The 24,032-nt window shown below is 33.8% G+C and overlaps 1 protein-coding gene across 7 annotated transcripts in view; it reads right to left on the bottom strand.

Annotated features, from left to right (window-relative positions):
• Positions 1-273: 273 nt before the first annotated feature.
• TRMT1L (tRNA methyltransferase 1L) overlaps positions 274-24,032 on the bottom strand; it is a 36,485-nt gene continuing 12,726 nt past the window's right edge. For 3 of the 7 annotated variants that reach the window (XM_089909906.1, XM_022593364.3, XM_022593367.3), the window contains 10 exons: positions 23,704-23,827; positions 23,139-23,218; positions 18,336-18,585; positions 17,723-17,935; positions 16,604-16,794; positions 6,935-7,013; positions 4,828-4,994; positions 4,099-4,161; positions 1,628-1,754; positions 274-1,524 (listed from right to left, as the gene is read on the bottom strand). In XM_089909906.1, the coding sequence (XP_089766032.1) occupies positions 1,272-1,524; positions 1,628-1,754; positions 4,099-4,161; positions 4,828-4,994; positions 6,935-7,013; positions 16,604-16,794; positions 17,723-17,935; positions 18,336-18,585; positions 23,139-23,218; positions 23,704-23,827 (1,547 nt within the window). In that variant the 3' untranslated portion in view covers positions 274-1,271. Of the gene's footprint in view, positions 1,525-1,625; positions 1,755-3,665; positions 3,742-4,098; positions 4,162-4,827; positions 4,995-6,934; positions 7,014-16,603; positions 16,795-17,722; positions 17,936-18,335; positions 18,586-23,138; positions 23,219-23,703; positions 23,828-24,032 lie in introns of those variants that run through there. The other 4 variants (XM_022593365.3, XM_022593369.3, XM_022593368.3 and 1 more) reach the window with 4 other exon arrangements.

Raw genomic sequence — 24,032 nt, 5'->3', positions numbered from 1 at the left:
TAGGACTATGCTGTAATAACACAAAGAGATTTTCTTTCATTTCCTCTAAGTTAATATTCTATGTTGATGCAACCTAGACTACCTGAATTTCTATATATGTCATGGGAATGCTTACATGGTGTATTTAAACCTTTCAGTTGTTACTCTCCCTCAATTCTCAAGCTTACTGCTTGTAAAAAGTTACTTCCTCTAACAAGGTAAATATGTATTAAATCCTTGAGACAGAAATCTAAATTTTTGGTATATCTTTTCATCCAAAGTCTTACATTCAAATGAAGCAAGAACAATATTTATTAATGGAAATGAGATTTTTTTCCAACTAATTTTCATAGTCATGTTAGCCTGAGCTACTTGTACAAAAAATTAGCACATACACACACCAAAACACAAGCAAAACAACGAAAAAACCAAACCACCCCCCAAAAAACAAGAAAATCCTCACTTCAGAAAGTCATAAGGTGACAAGTTTTACTCCTGAGAGGTAGGCAACCAAGCAAATGAATACTGTACGTGCATTAACTGAGGCACTTGAGATCACCCAGTTTATTTAATTCATAACAAAATCTCTCTTCAGAATTTAGTGCCTGTGAACAATCTCTATAAGAACAGTGGTCTCAATTTACTTTAACAAAATCTTACTCTGAAGTTTAGTCATGTAGACCTTAAACTTATAAGAAAATGTATTTCTATCTCAGGCAATTATTTAATTTCTCAAAAGCTAGTAATGAAAGATCAGTGTGGGTAGAGATATGATTTCTTGAAATTGGGAATATATTTTAGCTTGTATTTGTGAAAAAATATATTAGTGACCTGAAAGGACATTGTTCCTCCTATTCTATTTAGGGTCATTTTAATAAAAGGCTCTGGCTTCATCTTATACACTACAAACAGAAAAACATAAACATCATGAATCAGTTTAAGTAGAGATGTGATTTAGTAAAGGATGGCTTCCATAACATAAATAAAATTCCAAACACTTTGCATGTGAAAAATTTCTGAGTATTAAACAGTAGGGTGATCTCAGTCACAAACTTGGCCTTCACATGAAATGTTTTCATTAAAATTTTAAGTTTCCTTTAAAATAATAAAAACTTGGAAAGCATAGCTCCCAAACCAGCTAAGTTAGAAACTGCTAATTTTCTGAATGAAAACAGCACTGTTTTTTTTTATTTTTACACAACTGAATTGAAAGAATAGAAAAAGCACTACAGTTGGTATAGAGAACTATTAGGCCATCAACACAGACATCTGGGAACAAACTTCTTTTACATTTACCACCTTCTGCAGCCACTTGCTTCTGCTTTGTCATTCACTGACATTTCAACCGTGTCAGCTACTGTATCTTCGGACGCTGGTTGGACGTGGCCCTCTGACTGTCCTCCAGTGTAGGTGGGGGTGCTGTACTTTAAAAGGATAGATTTAAACTGTATTAGAGGTGCATCTGTACGGACACCCATCGGGTCAAAATGAGTTCGGCTTACTCGAAAGCCTGCTTGAGAAAGACAGCACAAAAACTTTTTTAACCTGGAACAAGGAAAGGAAAAAAATGAGGTTCTTGTACTTTTATTTAAATCACAATGTCATTAAAATATTAAATATATACACTGTCATTCACTGACTGTCTTACTTTGGCATATTCATTCCTTTAATGCTGTGTCTATGGATGTTGTAATAAAAGGGAGGATGTTCAGTATTCACATCAGTCTTTTGCCTCTTGGCTAAATTTGTGGTGGTTTCGTTACTTCTTCTCTTTCCTGAAACATACATATATAAACACAGAAAGTTAGCATTCTTTGAAAAATTACAGCCGAATACTTTTATAACTACATACTGTCTTCGAGTATAAATCCTCTGACACACACCATTTCAACCTATCTATCTAATCTTAATTCTAGATAGCTTTTATTGTAAGAAGAAGATATATATTCTTGATACTTTTCACTATCCTTCACCCATGTAATTTTAATATTTAACTGTTTGCTGAATCAGAACTTCTTTTCTACCTTCTTCAATTTTAAGCCTCAAGTCTATTTCCACCTTCTGTAGAAAGCCATTTATGAATTCTGGGCCAGTCATCCCATACTACACTACTCAGAGTTTAAGTTCTGTCATTTTTTGTTTTCCTTGTTTCACATATTTAGGTCTTTTATGTGTATATATCCTTTCTTCCCAAATTATATTCTAAGTTCCTAGGAATAATGTCCTATTTCTATACTTGTATTCTCTACTGAATGCCAATACAGTTGATCCTTGAACAATGCAGGTTTGAATTGTGTGGGTCCACTTCAACATGGATATTTTTTAATAGTAAAAACCACAGTACTACATTGTCCATGGTTGGTTGAATCTGTGGATGAAGGGCTGACTCTGAGTTATACATGGATTAACCCTGGGGTTGTTCAAGGGTCAACTGTATTTGATATACAGTAGGTCTTCAATGAACACAAAACAAAACCAACACAAAATCAGTCTCGTGGGCTTGGATACAGGAATTTAAAAAGGTATAATGTATGATCTCATTGCCTACTTCTTACCACAGTACTTAGCCTTTACATTTTAAGTGAAAGGCAGCTAGCAAGTTAAGTTTCTAGCAATGTATCCTTCCGAAAATCACAAAAGGAAGACAATTGAGATATCCAAGTTACTATGAGATTTTTTCTGAATGTTCAACTCAATTATTTCTACAAGGATGTTATTATGGCCAAATTTTAAATTTTTATGAAAACTAACATTCACTTAAGCAAAAGTATTCAGAAGCAAAATTTGATGCATGAAAAAGATAAACTGCATTCAAAGATAAATATAAATTATTGTTGAACTGTTGCCTCATGACTCCCCCATTAAATCAAATAATTAAAACTTGATTATACTCTCACATTAAATCTAAGAAGATTTAGGAAAATCTGAGACTAAAAATCCGATACCAAACCTTAATAATTACTACCATCAGCAGTACATGGATTTTTTTTTTGCCTGATATTTTCTATCATGGAAGATTCTGTATGTTGATACACTAGTTTAGAATAATCATATAATTTCAGAGCTATAAAAGAACCTAAAGAGATTAGTCTAATTTCCTTAATTTATACATGAGAAAGGTTCAGAGATTTAAAATATTTTTAAAACTTATGTTTTACCTTATTCTAAAAAGGTTTTATGACAACTCTTTTGAAGGTGGGGGACCTGGCTGAGGTTATACAACAAATGACACAAAGAAGTAGAATGATGCTCTTAAATCTAATGTGCTTCACAGTATACCATAATGCCTTTTTCTTCCTCCAACAGAGAAATTAAGGAGAATAAATCATTTAAGTGATTAGAATCTTCGCAAATTAGTTGAAGATGCCAAATGAACATGAGTGTTGGCAAGGGTATGCAGTAATTACTAAACTAAGCTATTAGGAGGAGTTGAAATTTTCTTGTCTTTGAAGATCAACACTAAAATGTTGAGCAACTAATACAAAATTATAGCTTGTAATTATAGTCCTCTGTTCTTTCAGTCTTAACACTGTGTTTTCTTTTTACCTGTATACAAAACACATTTAGAATCTAACATTGTCTTTTAAAAACTTTAGACATTAAGGCACTGACATTATAAATCTTAACACCCTTTTGATATGAATTTGCAGTGTCTAATATAAGTAAATTTTAAAGTATGCACATACCCCAAATTGTAAGAAAGGCCACGTAATAAATTCTTATGGCCAGAGTATAGGGTCTTCTGGTTAATCAACGGAATTCCTATAAATCATATGTTGATGAGAAAGTTTATAAGAATTAGAATAAAATTTAATCTTTATAACCTTTATCAAATATAATTTGATCTAATTTTGGTTCATATGGTTCTTTAAGATCTTATAGCTCTTGCAAGGGGATCACCATATTAGAGATGTGAACAAAGTACACATTAATAGAAACCTTGAACTGTGCAAATGCCAGATAAACAAGGTTTATTATAATTTTGTTGTTGGTGTAATATGAAAATGCATTTTGAAGTACGCTACCAAAGCAATCTCTTCCTTTCCAGTTATCCTTCTGCTATGTGCCCTTTTGCACAGACACATACATACATATATATGCACACATATACATACATACCTTGTGCAATGTAATTATCTGTTGTGGTATCATCTGTAGTTTTAATAAATACACCATATTCTTCTTAAATAAAAACAAATGGAAATGATAAAATATTTTACAGAATAACAGTAAGCAACAATTCGAAGTTTAAATAAAAGCTTACTTAATTCTGTGCACACTGCTTTTATGAATATGAGATTCTGTGACCAAAACAGGCTACAAGAATTCATTTTTTAACCCTTTAATAAGAGCTGCTTCTTGTAATGACTCATGACAATGCTAGGATGTCTAACAAGCCCACCCTTATATCAATAGCCAGATAAAACAAAGGAGAAAAAACTTAGCTTTACTGAGTGATAAATGTAAAGCTAGCGTCCATGTCTTAATGGATATTACAAAATTTTTGGCCACACTATTCTCAGAGTGATCTCAGAATTCTTTCTAGAAAGCGGATGTAGGGTAATAAAATCACAACAGCCTTTTAGTTCTTTTAATCTACTAAAATTTTAAAAATACATCTGTCTTAACAAAATCATTATTTATTTCATGCCCCTAATATAAACCTGAAGAAAACTATGCAATTAAAAAAAAAAGTTAACCGGATTATGATTAGACTCATTAGGATTTACTTAAAGCACACAACTTATAATTATACTGCTTTTGATTATAACATCAAATAAAGATAAAAAGATGGAATATTTCTGATAACCAATTTGTAAGGTAGTAAATTAGTGTTCAATTAGTCACCTTGCTTGTTGAGATTTGAAGGTGCATGAACTGAAAACTGACTTTGAGGAGTACACTCTGACTCAAAGATTAATGTCTTTATTAGGGTCTGAATGTCATCTAAACCATAGTGAAGAGATTCAAATAGCATTCTTTTGAGGAATCCAGTATTGAAAAGGGAACTTGACCTGAAAAAAAGAACATAGAATTGGGTTTGAGAAATGTTTTCTTTAAAAAAAATAAGTCTTCATAATTTAACAAGTAAGATAATTTGCCCACACCTTTTATCATGTCAGTTCTCTAAGCTAGTGGGATTAGTCAAGGATATTTTATTCACATATGTCAACAAGAATTTATTGAGCCCTCATAAGGTGTATAAGTCTTGTGGTACATAGAGGTGTAAGATATACCAAAGTATAAAATTCAGTGTTTACCTTATGAAAGCTTATAAATCTAGACAGAATCTAGACAGGGACATAGTGTAAGGCAGAGGTTTTCACAATGCATATTCCAGTAATAGTAGACCTTAATTCCAGTGTATATATGGTGGGACAGGGTGAGATACATGAGAATTACGTATGCTGGTGGTGATGTAGTTAAGAAATGGCCCAGGGCTGAGTCTGATATGCTTCCCATTTAATTTGAGAGTCACAGGTATAATGGACAGAATATCAGTTCCAAGTCAGATAAACTTGAATTCCTGTCCTCGCTCCACCACTCACTAGCTATGAAATCTTGAATAACTACTGCTTTTGAGTCTCACATTCCTCATCATAATATGGAAAATAAAACCTCTGACAGACTTGTTATGGGAATTAAATGAGATAGTAGTACACTTGCAATCCCTAGTACAAAGTATATCCTCAAGGAAAAGAAGCTATTAAGGTTAACAAATTATGAAAGGATACGTGATTTTAAGTGTCAAATGAGTGATCAATATAAGATTTACTAAAAGACAATTTAAAGATTATTTTGGGTTTAAACATTTAAGGAGAAACTTCAAAGAGGATGTATAATTTAAACTGGAGGTGGGGAAGGGGTAAGAGCCTGGATGAGTGTAAAGACATGAACAATGGCTTTAAGTGAGAAAATCTTAAGTCACGATTTAGACCTCAGTTTTGGAGGTCAGAAAACCTGAGTTCTGGCTCTGCCTGTGCTACTAACTAAATTTTAGGGGGTCAGTTTTAGCCAGCACTTAAATACACTGTGCCATAATTTTCTCATCTGTAAAATGAGGGAGGAGTTGGGCTAGGAGATCTTTCTGGATCCAGCAACCTGTTGTTCTTAATTTCCCTAGTTCCAAGATCAGTGAGTAGGATCAATGTGTGATGTAAGTAAGAGAGTACTAGAAGGTAAGGCTGGCCAGGTCATTCTTAATCTACAAGTATTTAACTGAAATGAAGATAAAATAATGGGTATCAGCACAAATATGTTTACTATTAGGTTAATTTTTAGGCTTAGTAGATGGCCAAACCTTGGCCTGGTAAAGTAATGAGGTTGAAGTTTGCAGTGATTCTTGTCACAATGCTGTCAGGAATCTCAAATTTCTACAAGAATCTCTAGTAACAGACGCTTATGGGAAGGTTTCTGAGTAAAAGCAATTCAACTTTAAGGCATTAAAAACACAATAACTAGTTACTACGGACGCAAAAGCACACATACATTAAACATCGGCAGCTGCATCCTGTCTAAACAGCTTTACCTGTCGCAAAAGCAGACGTTTACTTTCACATGCCCTTATTACTTAAAACCAATTCCTCAAAGATCTTTTATTAATATATTAGTTGACTGGTCTATAAAAGTGACACTTTACAATCACACCCTACTTCTATAGTTATTAACTGAAAAAAACCTCATTCTTACTAAGCAGAAATAAATTATTTGCAGATCAGCTAGCCTTCTCTTTGATCCTACTGCATCTTAGCCCTGTCACGAACTTGGAAGAATAATGGTATAGAAAAATCTGAAAACAAAACACCTCAGGTTCATAGGGGGAAAAGAATCATAATTATTTTCCTATACTTAAAAAAAAATTGAACCTTAATTTGCTTGTCTTTTACCACACATAATCAAAAGTAAACAATCAATACATATATCAGTTTTGAATATATTATGCTTAGGCGCATACCATAGAGGTCCAAGTTCTATTGCTGTCTTTCCAGGCATGCTTCCATGACAGTTACAGGGTAGCTGTCTATATGGGTTTTCTGTGAAAAGATAATAAAAAGAGAAGTCAAAGGGGAAATGACAATGTAAACAGTAGTAAGTATTAACAATAATTTGCAGCTACAATATACTGAGGATCTACTATGTGCCAGGTATTGTGCTAAGTATTTTATATGCATTAAAAGTTTAATCCTTACAACTCTCTGAAGTAGGTACTGTTAAGATCTCAGTTGTATAGATCAGAGGATTAAAGCTTAAGAAAGATGTAGAAATCCACATCAAACGACTTATTAGAGCATAGCTTTTAGTCAGTATACTACCTGAAATAATTTAAGTAGGAGCACGTCTTGTAAATTCCACAAGATATCCATATTAAATCAACTGATTGGGGTATAATTTACACACAGTAAAATGTATACATTTTATGTGAAAAGGTTGATGAGCTTTAACAAATGTATATACCCTGGTAACTAACATCCCATCAAAATAAAGACATTTCTTATAAGTTAACTCTTCTGTAACTGGGAAGAAAATGAATTACTCTATTCCCTAGGCTCGATGCATATTCAGCCCCAAAAATCTAGGCTAGAAGAAACTAATTCAGTTTAAAGAGCAATGAGGGGCCTGATGTAATCACAAGGTGACTGGGGAGGTACGAGAGCTATTCTTAGTTTCCAAAAAAGGGTGATATTCTACCATGGACTTTTCAGTTCACTTCAGACCCAGAATAGTCATTTTAAATCAGACTCTCTCTGAGTTCCCCCAGGCCAATCCTGGGTTGATCATTCACTTTCTTGGAATGGCCTGATCTGATCAGTGGGTCCTAGATATATCCAGAACCCAGGATTATGGTGGTAGGGACATGGGTCTATAACCTCTTGCTATCTGATATCACTCTGTCATTCAATGCAATTAAATGGCAAAATGCACAGTTGTAAAATCTTGTATTTACTTAAAGGCTTCCTTCATTGTTCGTTCCTAGGTCTACCTTTCAGCCTTAAAAGAAGGTGTGGTTATCACTGACCTTAGCTTTGTTGAGAATGATGTTCCTCAGTTATTATATTAATATATTCAAGAAGTTCTCCCTGAAACCATTAAATAACTAAACTACAAATACTACAGGCAGGGTTACTGAAATTAGGGCGATCGATTTATAGTTACGGTTCTGTCAGTCACACCAACTTACCGCCGACAGCACAGACATAAATTTGTATTAGTCAGTTTGTTTCCTGATGCATTTTGCAAAATGCTCCCATCATATAAACCTATATCTTTTTTCAAGCCCCTCACCTAGGATTTCTCAGTGCCTGGTCAGCATCAGCATCTTGAGGGATCAGGGCTATCATTTCAAGTTACCAGTAGCAAAAAATGAAGGGGTAAAAAAAGAAAACTAGTATTTCTATGTCACTGGTAAAACAGGCTATGAAGGTAATTCCAGATAAGGAATTCAAACATATTTAGAGACTTTTATTTAAATGCAATGGACTGAACACATACTTTATCTCTGCTGTTTCTTAAAGCACTATTAAAATGAGAACAAAGGAATAAAATTCAAACCCCAAAGATAAATAAAATGGTAAAGGAGATGACAAAAGATGATGAGAGATGTCAATAAAATTTTAGAAGTGGGAAGGACATACACAAGGGGATTTAGCAGGTCAGAGAAAGCTAAAGCCTAAGCCTGAAATGGGTAGAAGGGCTACCAATAAACAGCAAGCCCACTGGTGTGGGGGACCTGGAAAGGCTTGAGAATTGAAGGTATTGATGGTCTCTGAAGATGGGAATAGGGTGGTACCACAAAAAAAAAAAGGCCTCGTTTAAAATTTTAAGACTTGTGGATCTTCTCTAATACCAACAGTTAGGCTTCTGCATCTTCCCCATCCCAAAAGAGGAAGTTAATCTTGGGTGAGGCTGAACCACAGAGAATCTGGCACCAGGGACATTAGTCACAGTTAAAAGTGAGGAGACATATGAAAAGAAAGGGACTAAGTAAAAGTCTGTACAAATGTTAAGACCTTCCGGTCTCCTTCTTCAACATGGTTCCTAGAAAACTGATAGAAGACTGCAAGATTCCTCTGTAGAAATACTTACCAATCCAAGAGAAGAGACACACACACACACACACACACACACACACACACACTTACTGACTGACTGACTGACTGGCATTTGGGGGTTCTTGTAGTGAAAAGGCAGACTGCGTTCTCATTACAGTAAAGTCTATCTGTTTATAAGCCCTGCCGCAAGTACTTCCACATAACTTTTCAGCATGGAAAACTAAAGACCGCTAGACATTTGAGATATACTACGACAGAGAACAAAATTACAAAAGAGAGAAATAGGAAAGAGAACTAAAACAAAATAATGGCAACAATACAAAAATAAGCAAAACAAAAATCCTATCCTCCCCTAAAATATAAAATATACCCAACTATAATCAATAGTCTTAGGTAAGATTAGATTTTACATCTCTGAAACAAGAATAGGATACTACTAAAAGGGGGCAATGAAAAAATATGAAATAACTCTTGGAAATAAACCAAGTATGACAGAAATTTAAGCAGGAAAGTTGGAAAATAAAACTCAAGGAAATCTATAAAGTAGAACTAAATGCCAAATAAATTAATAGTAGAGATACAAAAAAATTAGAGAATTAATCTAGAAGTTCCATCATATAACTAAAATGAGTTCCAGGAAGAGAGAAGAAAATTATCAAAGAAGTAATAGAAAAAAATTTACCAGAACTGAAGAACTCAAGTTTAAGGGCTCACAGATTGTCCAGCACATTGAATTTAAAAAGATGAATTCACACACAAAATGAAGTTATTTTAGAATACTGGGTTAAGAAGAGATATTTTAGGAGCGCTCAGAGACAAAAACACAAAGGACCATATATATAAGAACAATAGCAGACTTGTCAATATTGGAGGCTAAGAGACAATGGAATAATATCTTAAACATTCTGAGGAAAAACGATTTCCAACCTAGGCTTCTATACTTGGCCATGCAATCCTTCTCAGGAAGCTATGGGAAAAAGTGTAGTTTCAAAAGGCAAAAGTAAAGAAGGAAAAGTGGAAAATACGTAAGATTTAAGATATAGGAAATTCGTCAGAAGGAGAAAGCCAAAGAAAATTTCCAGTATGATGGTCTAAAAGGAAGCCCTAGGGCAACAGCTCTCAGAAGACCTAGAAAACAACCCAAACTAGAGCAGGAGGACTGTCTCCAAGGGAATGAAATGAAACCCAAAGATTACTTGATGTTCTTAACCAAAATCATAGGAACACTGAAATTGGATTATGGATTATGAAAAGTATATATACACAAAAGGTGACAAATACATAGTAATTATTAATTCCAGAGTAAGCAAAGAGTTGTATAAAAAAAGAAATGTTATTACAGCATATTAACTGGTTCATCTGTGTTGTAGCAGCCTTCTAAGATAGATAGGCAGCAATGATTCCTGTCTCTGGCATTCATACCCTTCTATAATCCCTTCCTCTTGAATGTGAGATCACTGGATCTAGAGACTCATTTCTAGTGACTAGAATATGGCAATATTCTCTCTTTTTCTCTTTCCTTCTCTTCCTTTCTCTCTCTGGTTCTTGCTTAATCCTTCCGACGAAGTGAGCTGCTATGCTGTGAGTATGAAGAGGACTGCATGACAAGCAGTAACCATGTGAATGAGCTTTTAAGCAGATCCTTCCTCAGTCAGGCCTTGATGATTGCAGCCCTGGCCAACACCTTGACTGTGTCCTTGTGAGAGACCCTCAGCTACTGGACCCAACTGAAGCATACCCAGATTCTTGACTCAGAGAAACTATGAGATAATAGAAAGTTGTTTCAAGCCACTAAGTTTTGGAGTAATTTGTTACACAGTAATACATAACCAATATGACTTGTGAACAATATTTTTATATTTATAAAAATATAAACACTGAATATTGATTAAGCCAACCCTGGAGAGGAGAACTACATGCATGTGACTGGGCTGGCTTGAGATGCTGAATACTCTTCTTCCATGAAAGGAAGTTACAGGCAGTATAAGCATGCTACTTAGAAATAGGGAAGACACTAAACATTAAAGACTTTAAATATTAGAAGAAACAGCTATGAGGTTTTGGCTGTTGACTTTAGGGAGTGGGGCAGATATCATTATTTTATTAATAAGACTTATGGAATGACTTGACTTTTTAAATTATGTATTACAAATTGATAAACATAAAAAATTCTAAGTGACCTGACTTTTTTGAAAGACATAATCATTTACACTCTGCAAGTCCTGTATGATTACAAACAAAATGCAGACAATAAATCATATTGCTTTATAGCAATTTATTAAGTAAAAAATCCTTTAAAATGTTTAATTAGGGGGAGGGGGAGGGATGGATTGGGAGTTTGGCGTTAGTAGTTGCAAACTATTACATTTAGAATGGATAAACAACAAGGTCCTACTGTATAGCACAGGGAACTATATCCAATCCCCTGGGATAGACCATAATGGAAAAGAATATAAAAAAGAATGTATATATGTGTATAACTGAGTCACTTTGCTGTACAGCAAAAATAAACATAACACTGTAAATCAACTATATGTCAATTAAAAAAATATTAAAAGAAAAACCACTGTAGTAACAGTCCAAAATTATACAGCAACATGAAGCACTTCTGATGGAGAGGGAAAGATGTTAGGTTTTTATGGATTCAGGATCAAATCTGAACAGAGTGTATTTGAGTTTAGTTACTTGTCAATACTGTAAAACACACATGGTGAGATATGAAAGGATAATAAACTCCATGTAAGAAAGAATTGATTCATAATTTTAAGGGCAGGAACACTGTCAGTAACACCGGGGTATGAGGTAAAAAACACAGATTCTTTTTTATTGAGGGAACTCACATTACTGATACCCTTTTAAACACTGAAGAGGTCTGTTATTTCTTACATAAAGGAAAACTGAATTAGGAAAAAACAGAAAAGAAACCATAGGGCACTAAACCAATTATCCAGGAGGACCAAAACTTTCCAAAGTTTCATCAAAGATATTTATGAAATCTATATTTTAAAAAGCCAGAGTGGATTCTGTAACTCCTCTGATTGTGTTGCATTGAAACCAAGATTAGGATGGTGGACTGAGCATTTAAACCTGTCTTCTCTTCTTATTCCAAATCTCTAGAAATGATAGAAAATATATTTTTATGATAAATTCCTAAATAGCGCTGGAAAATAAGATGAGCCATCACACATCCCAAATCATTCAGTGCTTTCTGAAAGCCTACAAGCTGTGAGATCATACTACTGGAAGGAAACCACACTGGGGAGAATAGCTATTAAAGGCAGAAATAGCCTAGGGGCTATATGAACCTAAAAAGCAAGGATGAATGGCACTAGAGTAGCTCTAGGACAACTGTTAAAGGGATTGGTTAGAAAACTACTTGAAGCAGCTTACGATTATATAACTCCTCTAATCCATGATTAGTAATTACAGAAGATTATTTGTCTTCAGTTTGAAGTGATAAAGGTTTAGGTTGGAGAAGCAAGATAGTGCCCCAAACTTGATAAAAAACAATTATCTAGGGCCCTAAGAAGCTCTGAATTCCAAGTAGGGTAAACACAGAGAGACTCACTCAGACACATCATAATCAAACTGCTGAAAGCTACACAGAAAATCCTGAAAGCAGTAAGAGAAAAATAACTTATCAAGTATGAGGGAACAACAATACAATTAATGGGGACTTCCCTGGTGGTGCAGTGGTTAAGAATCCGCCTGCCAAAGCAGGGGACATGGGTTTGAGCCCTGGTCTGGGAAGATCCCACATGCCGCGGAACAGCTAAGCCCGTGCGCCACAACTACTGAACCTGCACTCTAGAGCCCACGAGTCACAACTACTGAAGCCCACGTACCACAACTACTGAAGCCTGCGTGTCTAAAGCCCGTGCTCTGCAACAAGAGAAGCCACTGCAATGAGAAGCCCGCGCACCACAACGAAGAGTAAACCCCGCTCGCTGCAACTAGAGAAAGCCCACGCACAGCAACGAAGACCCAATGCAGCCATAGATAAATAAATTAATTAAAAACAAAAAAAAACCAATTAATGGCTGACTTTTAATCAGAAATAATAGAGGCCAGAAGGCACTGGAATGACATAGTTGAAGTGCTGAGAGGAAAAAAAAAGAACTATTAACCAATAATTCTACGTCCAGCAAAACTATCCTTCAAAAAAGAAGGTGAAATAAAGACATTCTCAGGTAAACAAAAACTAGGAGAATTTGTTGTAGCAGACTCACCCTATAAGAAATACTAAAGGGGGTTTTTCAGGTTGAAAGGAAATTTTACAGAGTAATTTGAATCCAAAGGAAGGAATAAAGAGTACTGGAAAGGTAATTATGTGGGTAACAATGAAAGATTGTGTGTCTCTTTTCTTAATTTTCTTTTAAACTCATAAGATTTAAAAAATAATACTGTATTATTGGATTGGGTCTGTAGATGTAATTAACATATGACAAAAATAGCACAGGAGGTGAGAGAAAAATAGAATTATATTAGAGCGAAGTTGCCACATTTTGCCAGTCTTAAGTCAGTATTAACCTGAGGTAGATCAAGATAAGTTAAAGGTATATATTATAATCCCTGGAGAAACCATTAAGAAGATAACTGGAGAAAACATAGCTAAGAAACCAACAGAGGAATTAACTTAAATGACACAGTAAAAAAATATTTAACACTATGAAGGCAGCAAAGGAGGAACACAGAAAACATGAGATACATATAAGACAAATAGTGAAAGTGCTGAAAAGCCAAACATTTTAATAACTACATTCAATATGAATGGTCTAAACACTCATCAAAAGGCAGAAACAATCAGATTGGATTAAAAAAGCAAGATCTAATAAGACACTTACAGATTAAAACTAAAAGGATAAAAAATATATTATGCAAATAGTAACTATGAGAGTGGTATTTGTATTAATATCAGACTATAGGCTTTCAGATAAATATCAGGGATAAAGACAGACATTTCATAATGACAAAAGAGCCAAAGATGATACAACAATTATAAATATATATGAATATTTTTAGATAAAATGATAGTTAAAGAAAACAGGTTGAAGAGAGCACACGCATAATAGTACAACGTAAGACAAATTTTAGAATTAAAAAATATTTAAGAAAGCTTTCTTGAAAGGATATTTGAAGCTACATGATGAAAGGGGATGCCATGATTAGGAAAAATCCTAAAAATAAGGTTAGAACATAGTATTCAAAAGTAAATATTCCTTTGGGAAGCCAGGCAAAATAATTATGTCATATAAAAGAAGGAAAAGTTACAATAATATTCAGTAATAGAAGACAGTAAAAGAATTTTGACAAGGCACTCAAACTCTAAACTTTTTAAGTATAAAGCTATAAACAGGGAGCTTTAAACATGCAAGAAATCAAAGAGTGTTTTCCCCATGAACCCTCTTGACTAAACTCAGAAAGTTAAATTTAGCCAACCAACACATAATTCAAGAAATTATGGCAAGAACACTGATGATGAGCACTGAATATATTTAATGTGTGGATTATACTGGCAAAATAGAATATAAATGTTACAAATAACATAAAAATGGTATAATGGACAAAAATTAGGAAGGGAAAATAGAAAATGGCAGGCTATTACCTCATTTATGTTAGCAAAAAGCCAAAGTATATTACTTAAAACCGATAAATCCAAATTACAGAAACATACACATATTTGCTACTACAAAAGTAAACATTAAGAAAATAAACAACAGACTAGATAAGTCAGTATCTAATATAGTTAAGAGAAAAGGGCAGAAAGGACAAATACTAAAACTTTAAAAAAATAAGGAGAATATAACCATAGAAACCAAAGAAATGAGAATCATTAGACAACACTTGGCTCAACTCTATGCAAATAAATTAGAAAAGCTGAGTGAATACTATTAACCCTTTAGTGAACAAATAATTTGATGCTAGCTAAACTGTTCCCAAGCATTGAAAAAAATGTAAAAGTTCCAAATTCTTTTTGAAGGGAATTTAAACTAATTCTAAAGCCCAACCAAAATTATTCTAAAAAGGAAAACTATATACCATCTTACTTATGATATTGAAACAGAACTCCTTTAAAAAGTTAGTAAACAGAATCCATAATAAAAGAATACTTCCTGACAGAGTAGTTTATTCTAGAAAGTCAGAATGATTTGATATTGGGAAATTTTATTACAATTAATCAAATTAATAGATCTAAGGGGAAATACCATATAATCACCTCCACAAATGCTGAAGAAACATGTGACAAAATTCAACATCGTGATAAAACATAGTAAAATTGTAAATGAAGGTTACTTTCTCAACATGATAAATGATAGGTATCTCAGATTCAAGTATGAATCAGAAAGCACCAGAGGGAACTAAAACAAGGAACATGACAGGATGCCCTCCACTCCTACTATCAATTAACACTGTAGCAAAAGTATTAACTCTTGGACAAAAGAAAAGCATACTGGGTTCTTAGGAAGCTTCAGAACTGTAACAATATCTCTATCCTCCTTAATGTGATCAAGATAAACCACCAACTGGTTTATTTATTTATTTTTTGTTAAGCAAAAACAAAGGATCCAATGTCAGAACACTGAAAATAGAGCTATGAGAAGGGATTGTCTTAACAGATATTAAACAACACTAAAAGTCTTCTGTAATCAAAACAGTGGGATAGAGGTATATGAACATCCAACCACTGGAAAAGAATAGAAAATCCAGAAACAAACTCAAATACGTGTGGGATTTTAGTATAAGATAAATATGGTAGTCTCAAATCAGTGAAGAGGTGAACTATTCAATGAAACATAACCTTCCTTGAATAATATAGGATAGGAAAGCTCTTTCCAACTACAGACAAAATCCAGAGTACATTAAAAGTTTGATTAACTTAACAACAGCAACAATGAAAAATTTCTGCATGAAAAGGTAAAAAAAAAAAGATGCAAACACAAGTGACAAAATGAGAAAAAATATCTGCAACTATCGTATCATATCACAAGGGTTAAACTCTAGTATATAAAGGAGTTCTTAAAAATCCATATTTAAAAAATGCCAAGAACCTAACAGAAAACAATGGGCAACTCTATGTCCCAGAAAAGCAAAATAGAAACAGCTTGATGAGGGCACAAGCCACATCTTTTTCCTTGATTCCCCAGGCCTGGCATATAGTAGAGGCTCAATAAATGTTTACTGAATGAATTTTATAACTGATGGCTTTTATATTCAGTCAGAAACATGAAAATTATTTTTATAGAATTAATGATTTGAAACATCCTAGATAAAGAGGTAATCTGACTTAATGTTCCTAAAATTAGTGACAGTGGAAACTAAGTTATTTCTAGATGTTTCAACAGAGGGCAGGGCTAGAGAGCATAAATTATGATGAGTAAATGATTTTAATGAACTCACACGAATGTCTTGTCTGTTGATGAAAGGAAATCCAGTATAGGAAATAAAGTTAGCACTGTAATCTTTAAAATCAAAGGACAACAATATGTATAATTAGGGATGTGATAAAGGCTTATTCATTGGAGGCTTATACATAAATTAAACCGAATATACAGTCAAAAGAAACTTGAATTTACCTTCTACCATATTACCATCCTTCTGAAAAATTCTCTCTTCACACCACTGACAATGGATTAGGTACTGAATCTTCTTGGCTGTTTCATCTGCAGAAGTAGGCCCCCTCAAAACTCTCACAACAACCAATACAAAATGTTCCAGAGCCACTGCAAACAGTACTTCTATGCCTTTGTTACATCGGGCTGCAGCTCTGGAAAAATTTATTAAAGTTATTTTGGGAGCTTATCATTTTCCTTTGTTTGGCATTATACTGACAATACTAACTTGGACACTAAACTATGGATGGGTTATGGGAAAATAAGGAAAATTCAATTCTTAGTAGCAGTGATTTTAAAAGATCATTACTATAACTTCTACACAAATTGAAACACAGGATATATAGGATGCTTGGCAGGATTTTAGTAACTACACATTTTCCCTTATGAAATCTTCTCAATATTCTCTGGTTTTCAGTGTCACTTTGTTTCTTGTCATCACAACCATCTTTCTTTCTTTTTATCTACTTTTTTCTATAAAAGCTTCCTTTAAACAATATATGTTTATTGAGTACTAACTACATGCAGGAACTGAACAGTCAGTGAAAAATGAATAAGCAAAGTCCTTGCCATTATTACTTTTATATACTTTTGGATTAAATTCTACTTGATACACCATTTATGTACTTGGTTTTCCCTCTACAGTTCTAAACTAACTTAAACTTTGTATGTATTGATTTGAATCAAGTTTATAAGCCATCATTTTTTTAAACTACATAAATAAAAGATGAAATGGACATTAAAAAATGATTGTTTCTAAATCTAAAAACTGGCTTTGCTTTCCCTTTTCATGGTGCTGTCCCCTACATTGTTGAAATAAACTGATTTGAAATTAACTTTCAATATTTTCTTTCTTAATACTTTAATTATTTTAATAACATTTTAAATTGAAGAGTAAACTATTTTAGGCACAAGCTTTTAAATCAAATTCTAACATAAGATTACCAAACAAATCAAGATTACATATATGGAATACGGAATTTGTATTTCGTGCATATTTTGAAGAATGAAATAAACACTTCTTGTAATATTATTTCTTTTTATCATATACCCAGACAAGGTACACTGTTGGCCATTTGGTACCTTGCCACTGCAGCTACAACAATTCTGGCTGCTAGCTCCTTGTAATATTCAGTTCGGACAATGTTACAGCCGTAGTGACGCCGGGCAACATGTTGTGCCTTGGCATATAAAGAACTGATATCTGTAGAAGTCACTGACACTATGCCAAGGTTTCTTATATTTCTGAATGCAGAATCAAGATAGTTCACAGATGTTCCAAAAGGGTCTAGGTGTCTAAAATCACAAAGAATACAGACATATTTAAAATCATACTAGTATCCAAAATAATACCATTGTCATTATTTCTAATGACAAAATTCCATGGATTCAAAAGGACTTCATAAATCTATTTTAAATACATAATTATGTTTTTAAAGTAAGCAATAAAATGACCATATGATATGTTAGACATGTAAAAATAAATCAGGCTTAGAGGAAATTGTCATGCCCAGGCATTTTATTTCAAATGCTAGAAAATGTTCTTACTGCTTTCCTTAGGCCAATGCCAAAAAACTTTATTAATTTAAATAAACAAATAGTGACAAACTATGTTAATTTTTAACGGCCCCCTTCCTACCCCGTCTCCCGCCAAATCCAAGTCAGTTTAGAAAGTGACACAATTTTTTTCACTTACATGAAATCAAAAGATCTCAAATGCATCAGTACATTGGCATCCATTTTGGTCACCTTAATATTACCAAAGTTTTCCTCTCCTTCTTCAGGAATATCATCACTCTCTTCCTTTTCCTTACTGTCCACTACCACTTTCAATTTGTTTAAATGGCAGTTCTCCTGAATCAACGTCACAGAGTTTTCATTCAAATCATTAATTGTAACCTTGACTGCATTCCCAAGGTGTTTTGCCCATTGTAATCCCATTATCCCTTGGGAGAAATTGGAGGAAAAATGTGTTTTTAAATTGTAATAAAGAATAAAAGTAGTATAATAAAGAATATAATTTTATAAATAACAAAAACAATTCTTTCAAAATCTTAATACTTTCGTAAGTAATTCTTATTCTACTTTCTCACTAAAATGCCTCTGAAGAAAATTTACCACAAGAAAATGTGTCCAACAGATTTCCATTAATAGTTTGTAAAAAACCTTTCTATAATCCATGTTCAAATAAAATATCCATGTATGTTCTTTATTTGGGCTTTGGTAGGATTTTTTTTTCTTTCTTTTTACAATGGAATACTTTTTTGAAACAAAATCTTACAGAGAAACCCAATATACAATATGAGTAAGAGTGCAGTTACTGTACTTGAAGGGAAGATGGGTAGTTGGAACTCCTCCTGCTGAAGTTTACCCTAATGCACCAAAATATGAAAACAACTTTCCTGGATCAGTGCTTTTCAAATACTGCACAACAGCATCATTGTGAATGAAAAAGAACAACTTTGTATGTGTAAGCAAATGGCCAAGAGGAATTGAGACCAAGAGGGCCCTTCTCACAGGCTTTCTATTCCTATTGGACTTGAGTCATAAGGGACATTCACTACACAGTGGGAGATGGTGACACAAGCCTAGCCAATACGGAGTAGAAAACCCCCTATTTATGGGAAGTATTAACCATCTTCTCCCTATATGTGCTTCATAAATGTAAAAAGTTAGCATTTACTATGTGCCATGGTCTTTACATATATTTTCCTATTCTTATAACAAGTTTGTGAAGTAAGTTCCAATATTCACATTTTATATTTATTTATTTGGTTGCGTTGGGTCTTAGTTGTGGCAGGTGGGCTCCTTAGTTGTGGCTCACTAGCTTCTTAGTTGTGGCATGTAGGCTCCTTAGTTGCAGCAGGCAGGCTCCTTAGTTACGGCTCACGGGCTCCTTAGTTGTGGCATGTGAACTCTTAGTTGCATCATGCATGTGGGATCTTCCTGGACGAGGGATCAAACCTGGGCCCCCTGCATTGAGAGCGTGGAGTCTTAACCACTGCACCACCAGGGAAGTCCCTATCCATGTTTCAGAGATGGGGAAACATGCAAAATGACTGCTATGAGCTTGATTTTAGTTTACCAAGGCACATTAAAAAGAAAAGGCTGAGAAGATCTTACTTAAATGATAGTTTTAGGGATTTCAGGTAAAAAAAAAAGAGTAGTTCATTGCATCATTATTTACAGTAGCCAAGACATGGACACAATCTAAGTGTCCACAGATGGATGAATGAATAAAGAATATGTGGTATATATATATATATATATATATATATATATATATATATATATACACACCCAGTGGAATACCATTCAGCCATAAAACAGAAGGCAATCCTGCCATTTCAGACAATGTGGATGGACCCTGAAGTCAGTATGCTAAGTGAAATAAATCAGAGAAAGACAAATACTGTATGATCTAACTTACATGTGGAATCTAAAAAAACCAAACTCACAGAAATGGAGATCAGATTTGTGGCTGCCAGAGGTGGAGGCTGGAAGGGTGGGAGAACTGGGTGGATATGGACGGGTACAGACTTGCAGTTATAAGATAAATATGTTCTGGGGATATAATGTATAGCAGGGTGATTATAGTTAATGATACCGTACTGTTTATTGGAAAGTGACTAAGAAAGCAGAATGTAAAAGTTCTCATAAAAATGGAAAAAAAAATCTGTAACTATGTGAGGTGATGGATGTTAATTTTTTTTGGTGATTATTTTACAATATATACATATCATTATGTTGTATATCTAAAACTTATACAGTGTTATATGTTGATTATATCTCAATAAAACTGGAGGAAAAGAAAGAAAAAAAATGACTCCACTATCAAGAAACGTATATAGTACCCAGTCTAGGATAGACATTTAATAAATTTTATTGAATGTAAAAAGAGAGAGAGAGAGAAAGAGAGAGAGAAGTTGTGTCAGGGAAAATGCTGGGAAATAAATCTGGAAAAGTAGATTGGGTCAGATTATAGAGGATATTAAATTGCAATCTGAGAAGCTGAACTCTATTTAGACAATAAAGATGCATGATTTTTTTGACTGAGAAGTAACATTATCAATTCAGTGTTTCAGAGGAAGGGCTGTTTACAATAGCATACAAGACAGACAGGGTGGGAGAGATATCATTGCCAAAAATCATTACATTGGTGGATATGGAATGGAAAAGGAGTATGAGTCATAATAAAAAAGAAAAATTAGAACAGATTGGTGGTTGAGTGTATGTGGGGACAGTGGCAGAAAAAGGAGTAAAAATTGATTCAAATTTAAAATACGACTGGTGGGACTTCCCTGGTGGTCCAGTGGTAAAGAATCTGCCTTCCAATGCAGGGGACGTGGGTTTGATCCCTGGTCAGGGAACTAAGATCCCACATGCCGCGGGGCAACTAAGCCTGCACACCACAACTACTGAGCTCACCCACCTCTACTAGAGAGCCTGCGTTCCGCAAACTACAGAGCCTATGTGCTTTGGAGCCCATGCCACAACTAGAGAAGAGAAAACCCGCATGTCACAACTATAGAGAAGTCTGCGTGCCACTACGAAGAGCCTGCGCACCACGAGTGCCGCAACAAAAGATCCCACATGCCGCAATGAATATGCTGCATGCCGCAACAAAGACCCAACCCAGCCAAATAAACAAACAAATGTTAAAAAAAAAAATCCAACTGGCTCAGAGGATGTGATCAGCTTAAAATCACTACTTCATCACTTTTACCATATTTACAGAGACATTACTAATGATGATGATGATGGTAGTAGAAGTGGTAATAATACAATAATGATGATACTGAGTACTTTTATAGCATTTGCTATATACCAGACACTGTTCCAATTTCTTTACATGTATTAATTTACCTAATCTTCACATTATTTTATGGTGGGTACCCTCCTTTAGATAGATGAGGAAACTGAAGCATAAATTTCCTGTGGTTAGACAGCTGCCATGTTATAAAGCTGGGATTTGAATGCAGCCAGTTTGATTCCACAGTCCATGTTTTTAACCACTAGTTCTCCCTGAGGAGAAGAACTTGAGAGCTAAGTCATGCTTTCATCCTATTGGTACAAACTTCCCAAGAATACACTCCTATAACCTTTAAGAAGTAAGATGTGGATTAGGTACTAGTGGCTTCTTAGAAATTTTCTACTTTTTCCATTATCTTTTCTCTACTGTTAAGTCCTTTTGGGAAAAATGTTCTCAATCTTTAAAATTTCACCTTACCCCACTGCCTAATGACTAAGCAATATTTACTGCATCACAAAAAAGAGACAACCATATATCAACTGATAACTGATTGCAGTAAATGTGTATTCTTGCAAAAAAAAAAAATCCTATCTGAATCTGATCAAACCTGAAGATCCAACTACCAATTTACAGAAATACGAGAGATAGAGGAACCATGTGATGGTTCATCTTATATGAACCATGGTGATGCAATCAGCAAAAATCTAGACTGTGGGAAACTCTACAGGGCAAATGACCTGTTATATCAACAAATAATTATCACACATACACACAAAATGATGGAAGGTAATATAGATTAAAAAGAGATTTAAGAGACATACTAAACAACTGAAATATATAGTCTTTGTTTGGATTCAGATTTGAATTAAAAAAATTATGAAATAGGCATATCTAAACATTTGATGATATTAAAGAATTATTCTTAATTTTTTAGGTGTGATATGGTATATGGGTTTTAATTGTAAAAAGTCCTTGTCTTTTACATATCCCATTGAAACATTTACGGATGAAATGATCTGTGATTTGTTTCAAAATAATGGGGATACAGAATGGAGGAATGAGGTATGAGGGAAATGCATGGGAATACATATACAAGACTGAGTATGAATTGGTAATTTCTGAAGTGAGTGATGGATATAAAGGGATTCATTTATTATATGCTCTACTTTTGTATATATTTGAAAATTTTCCATAATAAAAAAATTTACCTTGGATCTTTTTTTTATATCAAAATATTTTGCTACATATGATATCCATATAAATTTCTTAAGAAAAGATACTGTACCAGAAGGTGGGCAAAAGGTACAAATTTCCAGTTATAATATAAATAAGTACTAGGGATGAAATGTACAACATGATGACTATGTATAGGTAACACTGGTATATAGGAACGTTAAGAGGGTAAATGCTAAGAGTTCTCATCACAAGGAGAAATATTTTTTCTTCTTTCTTTTCTTCTTATGGTATTGTATCTACATGAGATGAATAGCTGAACCTACTGTGGTAATCATTTCACAATATATGTAAAGCAAATCATCATGCTGTACACCTCGAACGTGTACACCTGTACAGTGATGTATGCCAATTATTTCTCAAAAAAACTGGGAAAAAAAATCTCTTCAGGTTCACATGATATAAACAAACCCTTAGTTTTCAAAGTGACTAAACAACAAGAAAAAAAAAGGGAAAGAAAAGATACTGTACAGATCTGATAAAGTGGGGTTCCAAAAAGGCTTCATTACTTACCAGTAGCTCCAAAGGCATCTAGACATTCCAAAGGTTTTCGTTCCTTAGCCAAAGCAGCCAGTGTACAGAATATTAGCTGCCTAGAAGAAAGTATAACAATCAAATAATTTTATGGCACCATGGTTTCATCATTGTAGATTTTATTTTAAGAATAGAAATGGGGCTCCTATTTACTATGCAAACTATTTTGGAAAGAGACCTAATATTATATTACTTACTTAACAGTACAAGAACTAAAAATCTGTGAAATTAAACTACAAATCGAATTGGGTTTTATTAACAAGTATTCACGATGAATAATGATTTTATAAATAAAACTTGCCCACAAACTTGCCCAACATGTTCATTTAATTATATAAAGTTAGACCTGTTTTACTCTCTGAGAAAGAAATTGGTTTGGCAGAAAAATAAAAGAGAGAAAACAATCATTCTGAGAAAATGCTAAAATAAATGATTTTCAATCTATACCTAGTTTTGTTTCAATATATTAAAACAAAAAGATTAAGAAAAGGTACATCTGTAATTATTTGAAACATCCCATAACCCTGTTTTCAATTTATCTTACCGATTTAGTTTCATTTTGGGATTAAAATAGGAATCTGTTTTCTGAGGTACAGAATAGTTGGGACAAACTTGTACATCTGTGTCTGCCTCTTTCAAAATTTCATTAGGTGGTTTGGCAGCAGAAGCTAAAATTACAAAAAAAAAAAAAGATTTCCAGTGAAATACAAAATAATTCTAAATATCAAAAACAATATACATTAAAAAATAACCTTCCTTTATAATATTTCATGTTAATGAAATCAGTTGAGTAGATGCCAAAAAAGTCCCCCCAAACTGACCTACCTAGCACTGTCTCTGGAAAAGAGTAGTATTCAGTTAAGTATTTGGTGA

This window comes from Delphinapterus leucas, chromosome 1, assembly GCF_059928025.1.
Source record: "Delphinapterus leucas isolate spDelLeu-1000000601 "Yukka" chromosome 1, BTC_Dleu_Yukka2, whole genome shotgun sequence".
NCBI lineage: Eukaryota > Metazoa > Chordata > Mammalia > Artiodactyla > Monodontidae > Delphinapterus > Delphinapterus leucas.
The sequence above is the reverse complement of the archived record's forward strand: the minus strand, read 5'-3'. Positions and strand labels throughout refer to the sequence as shown.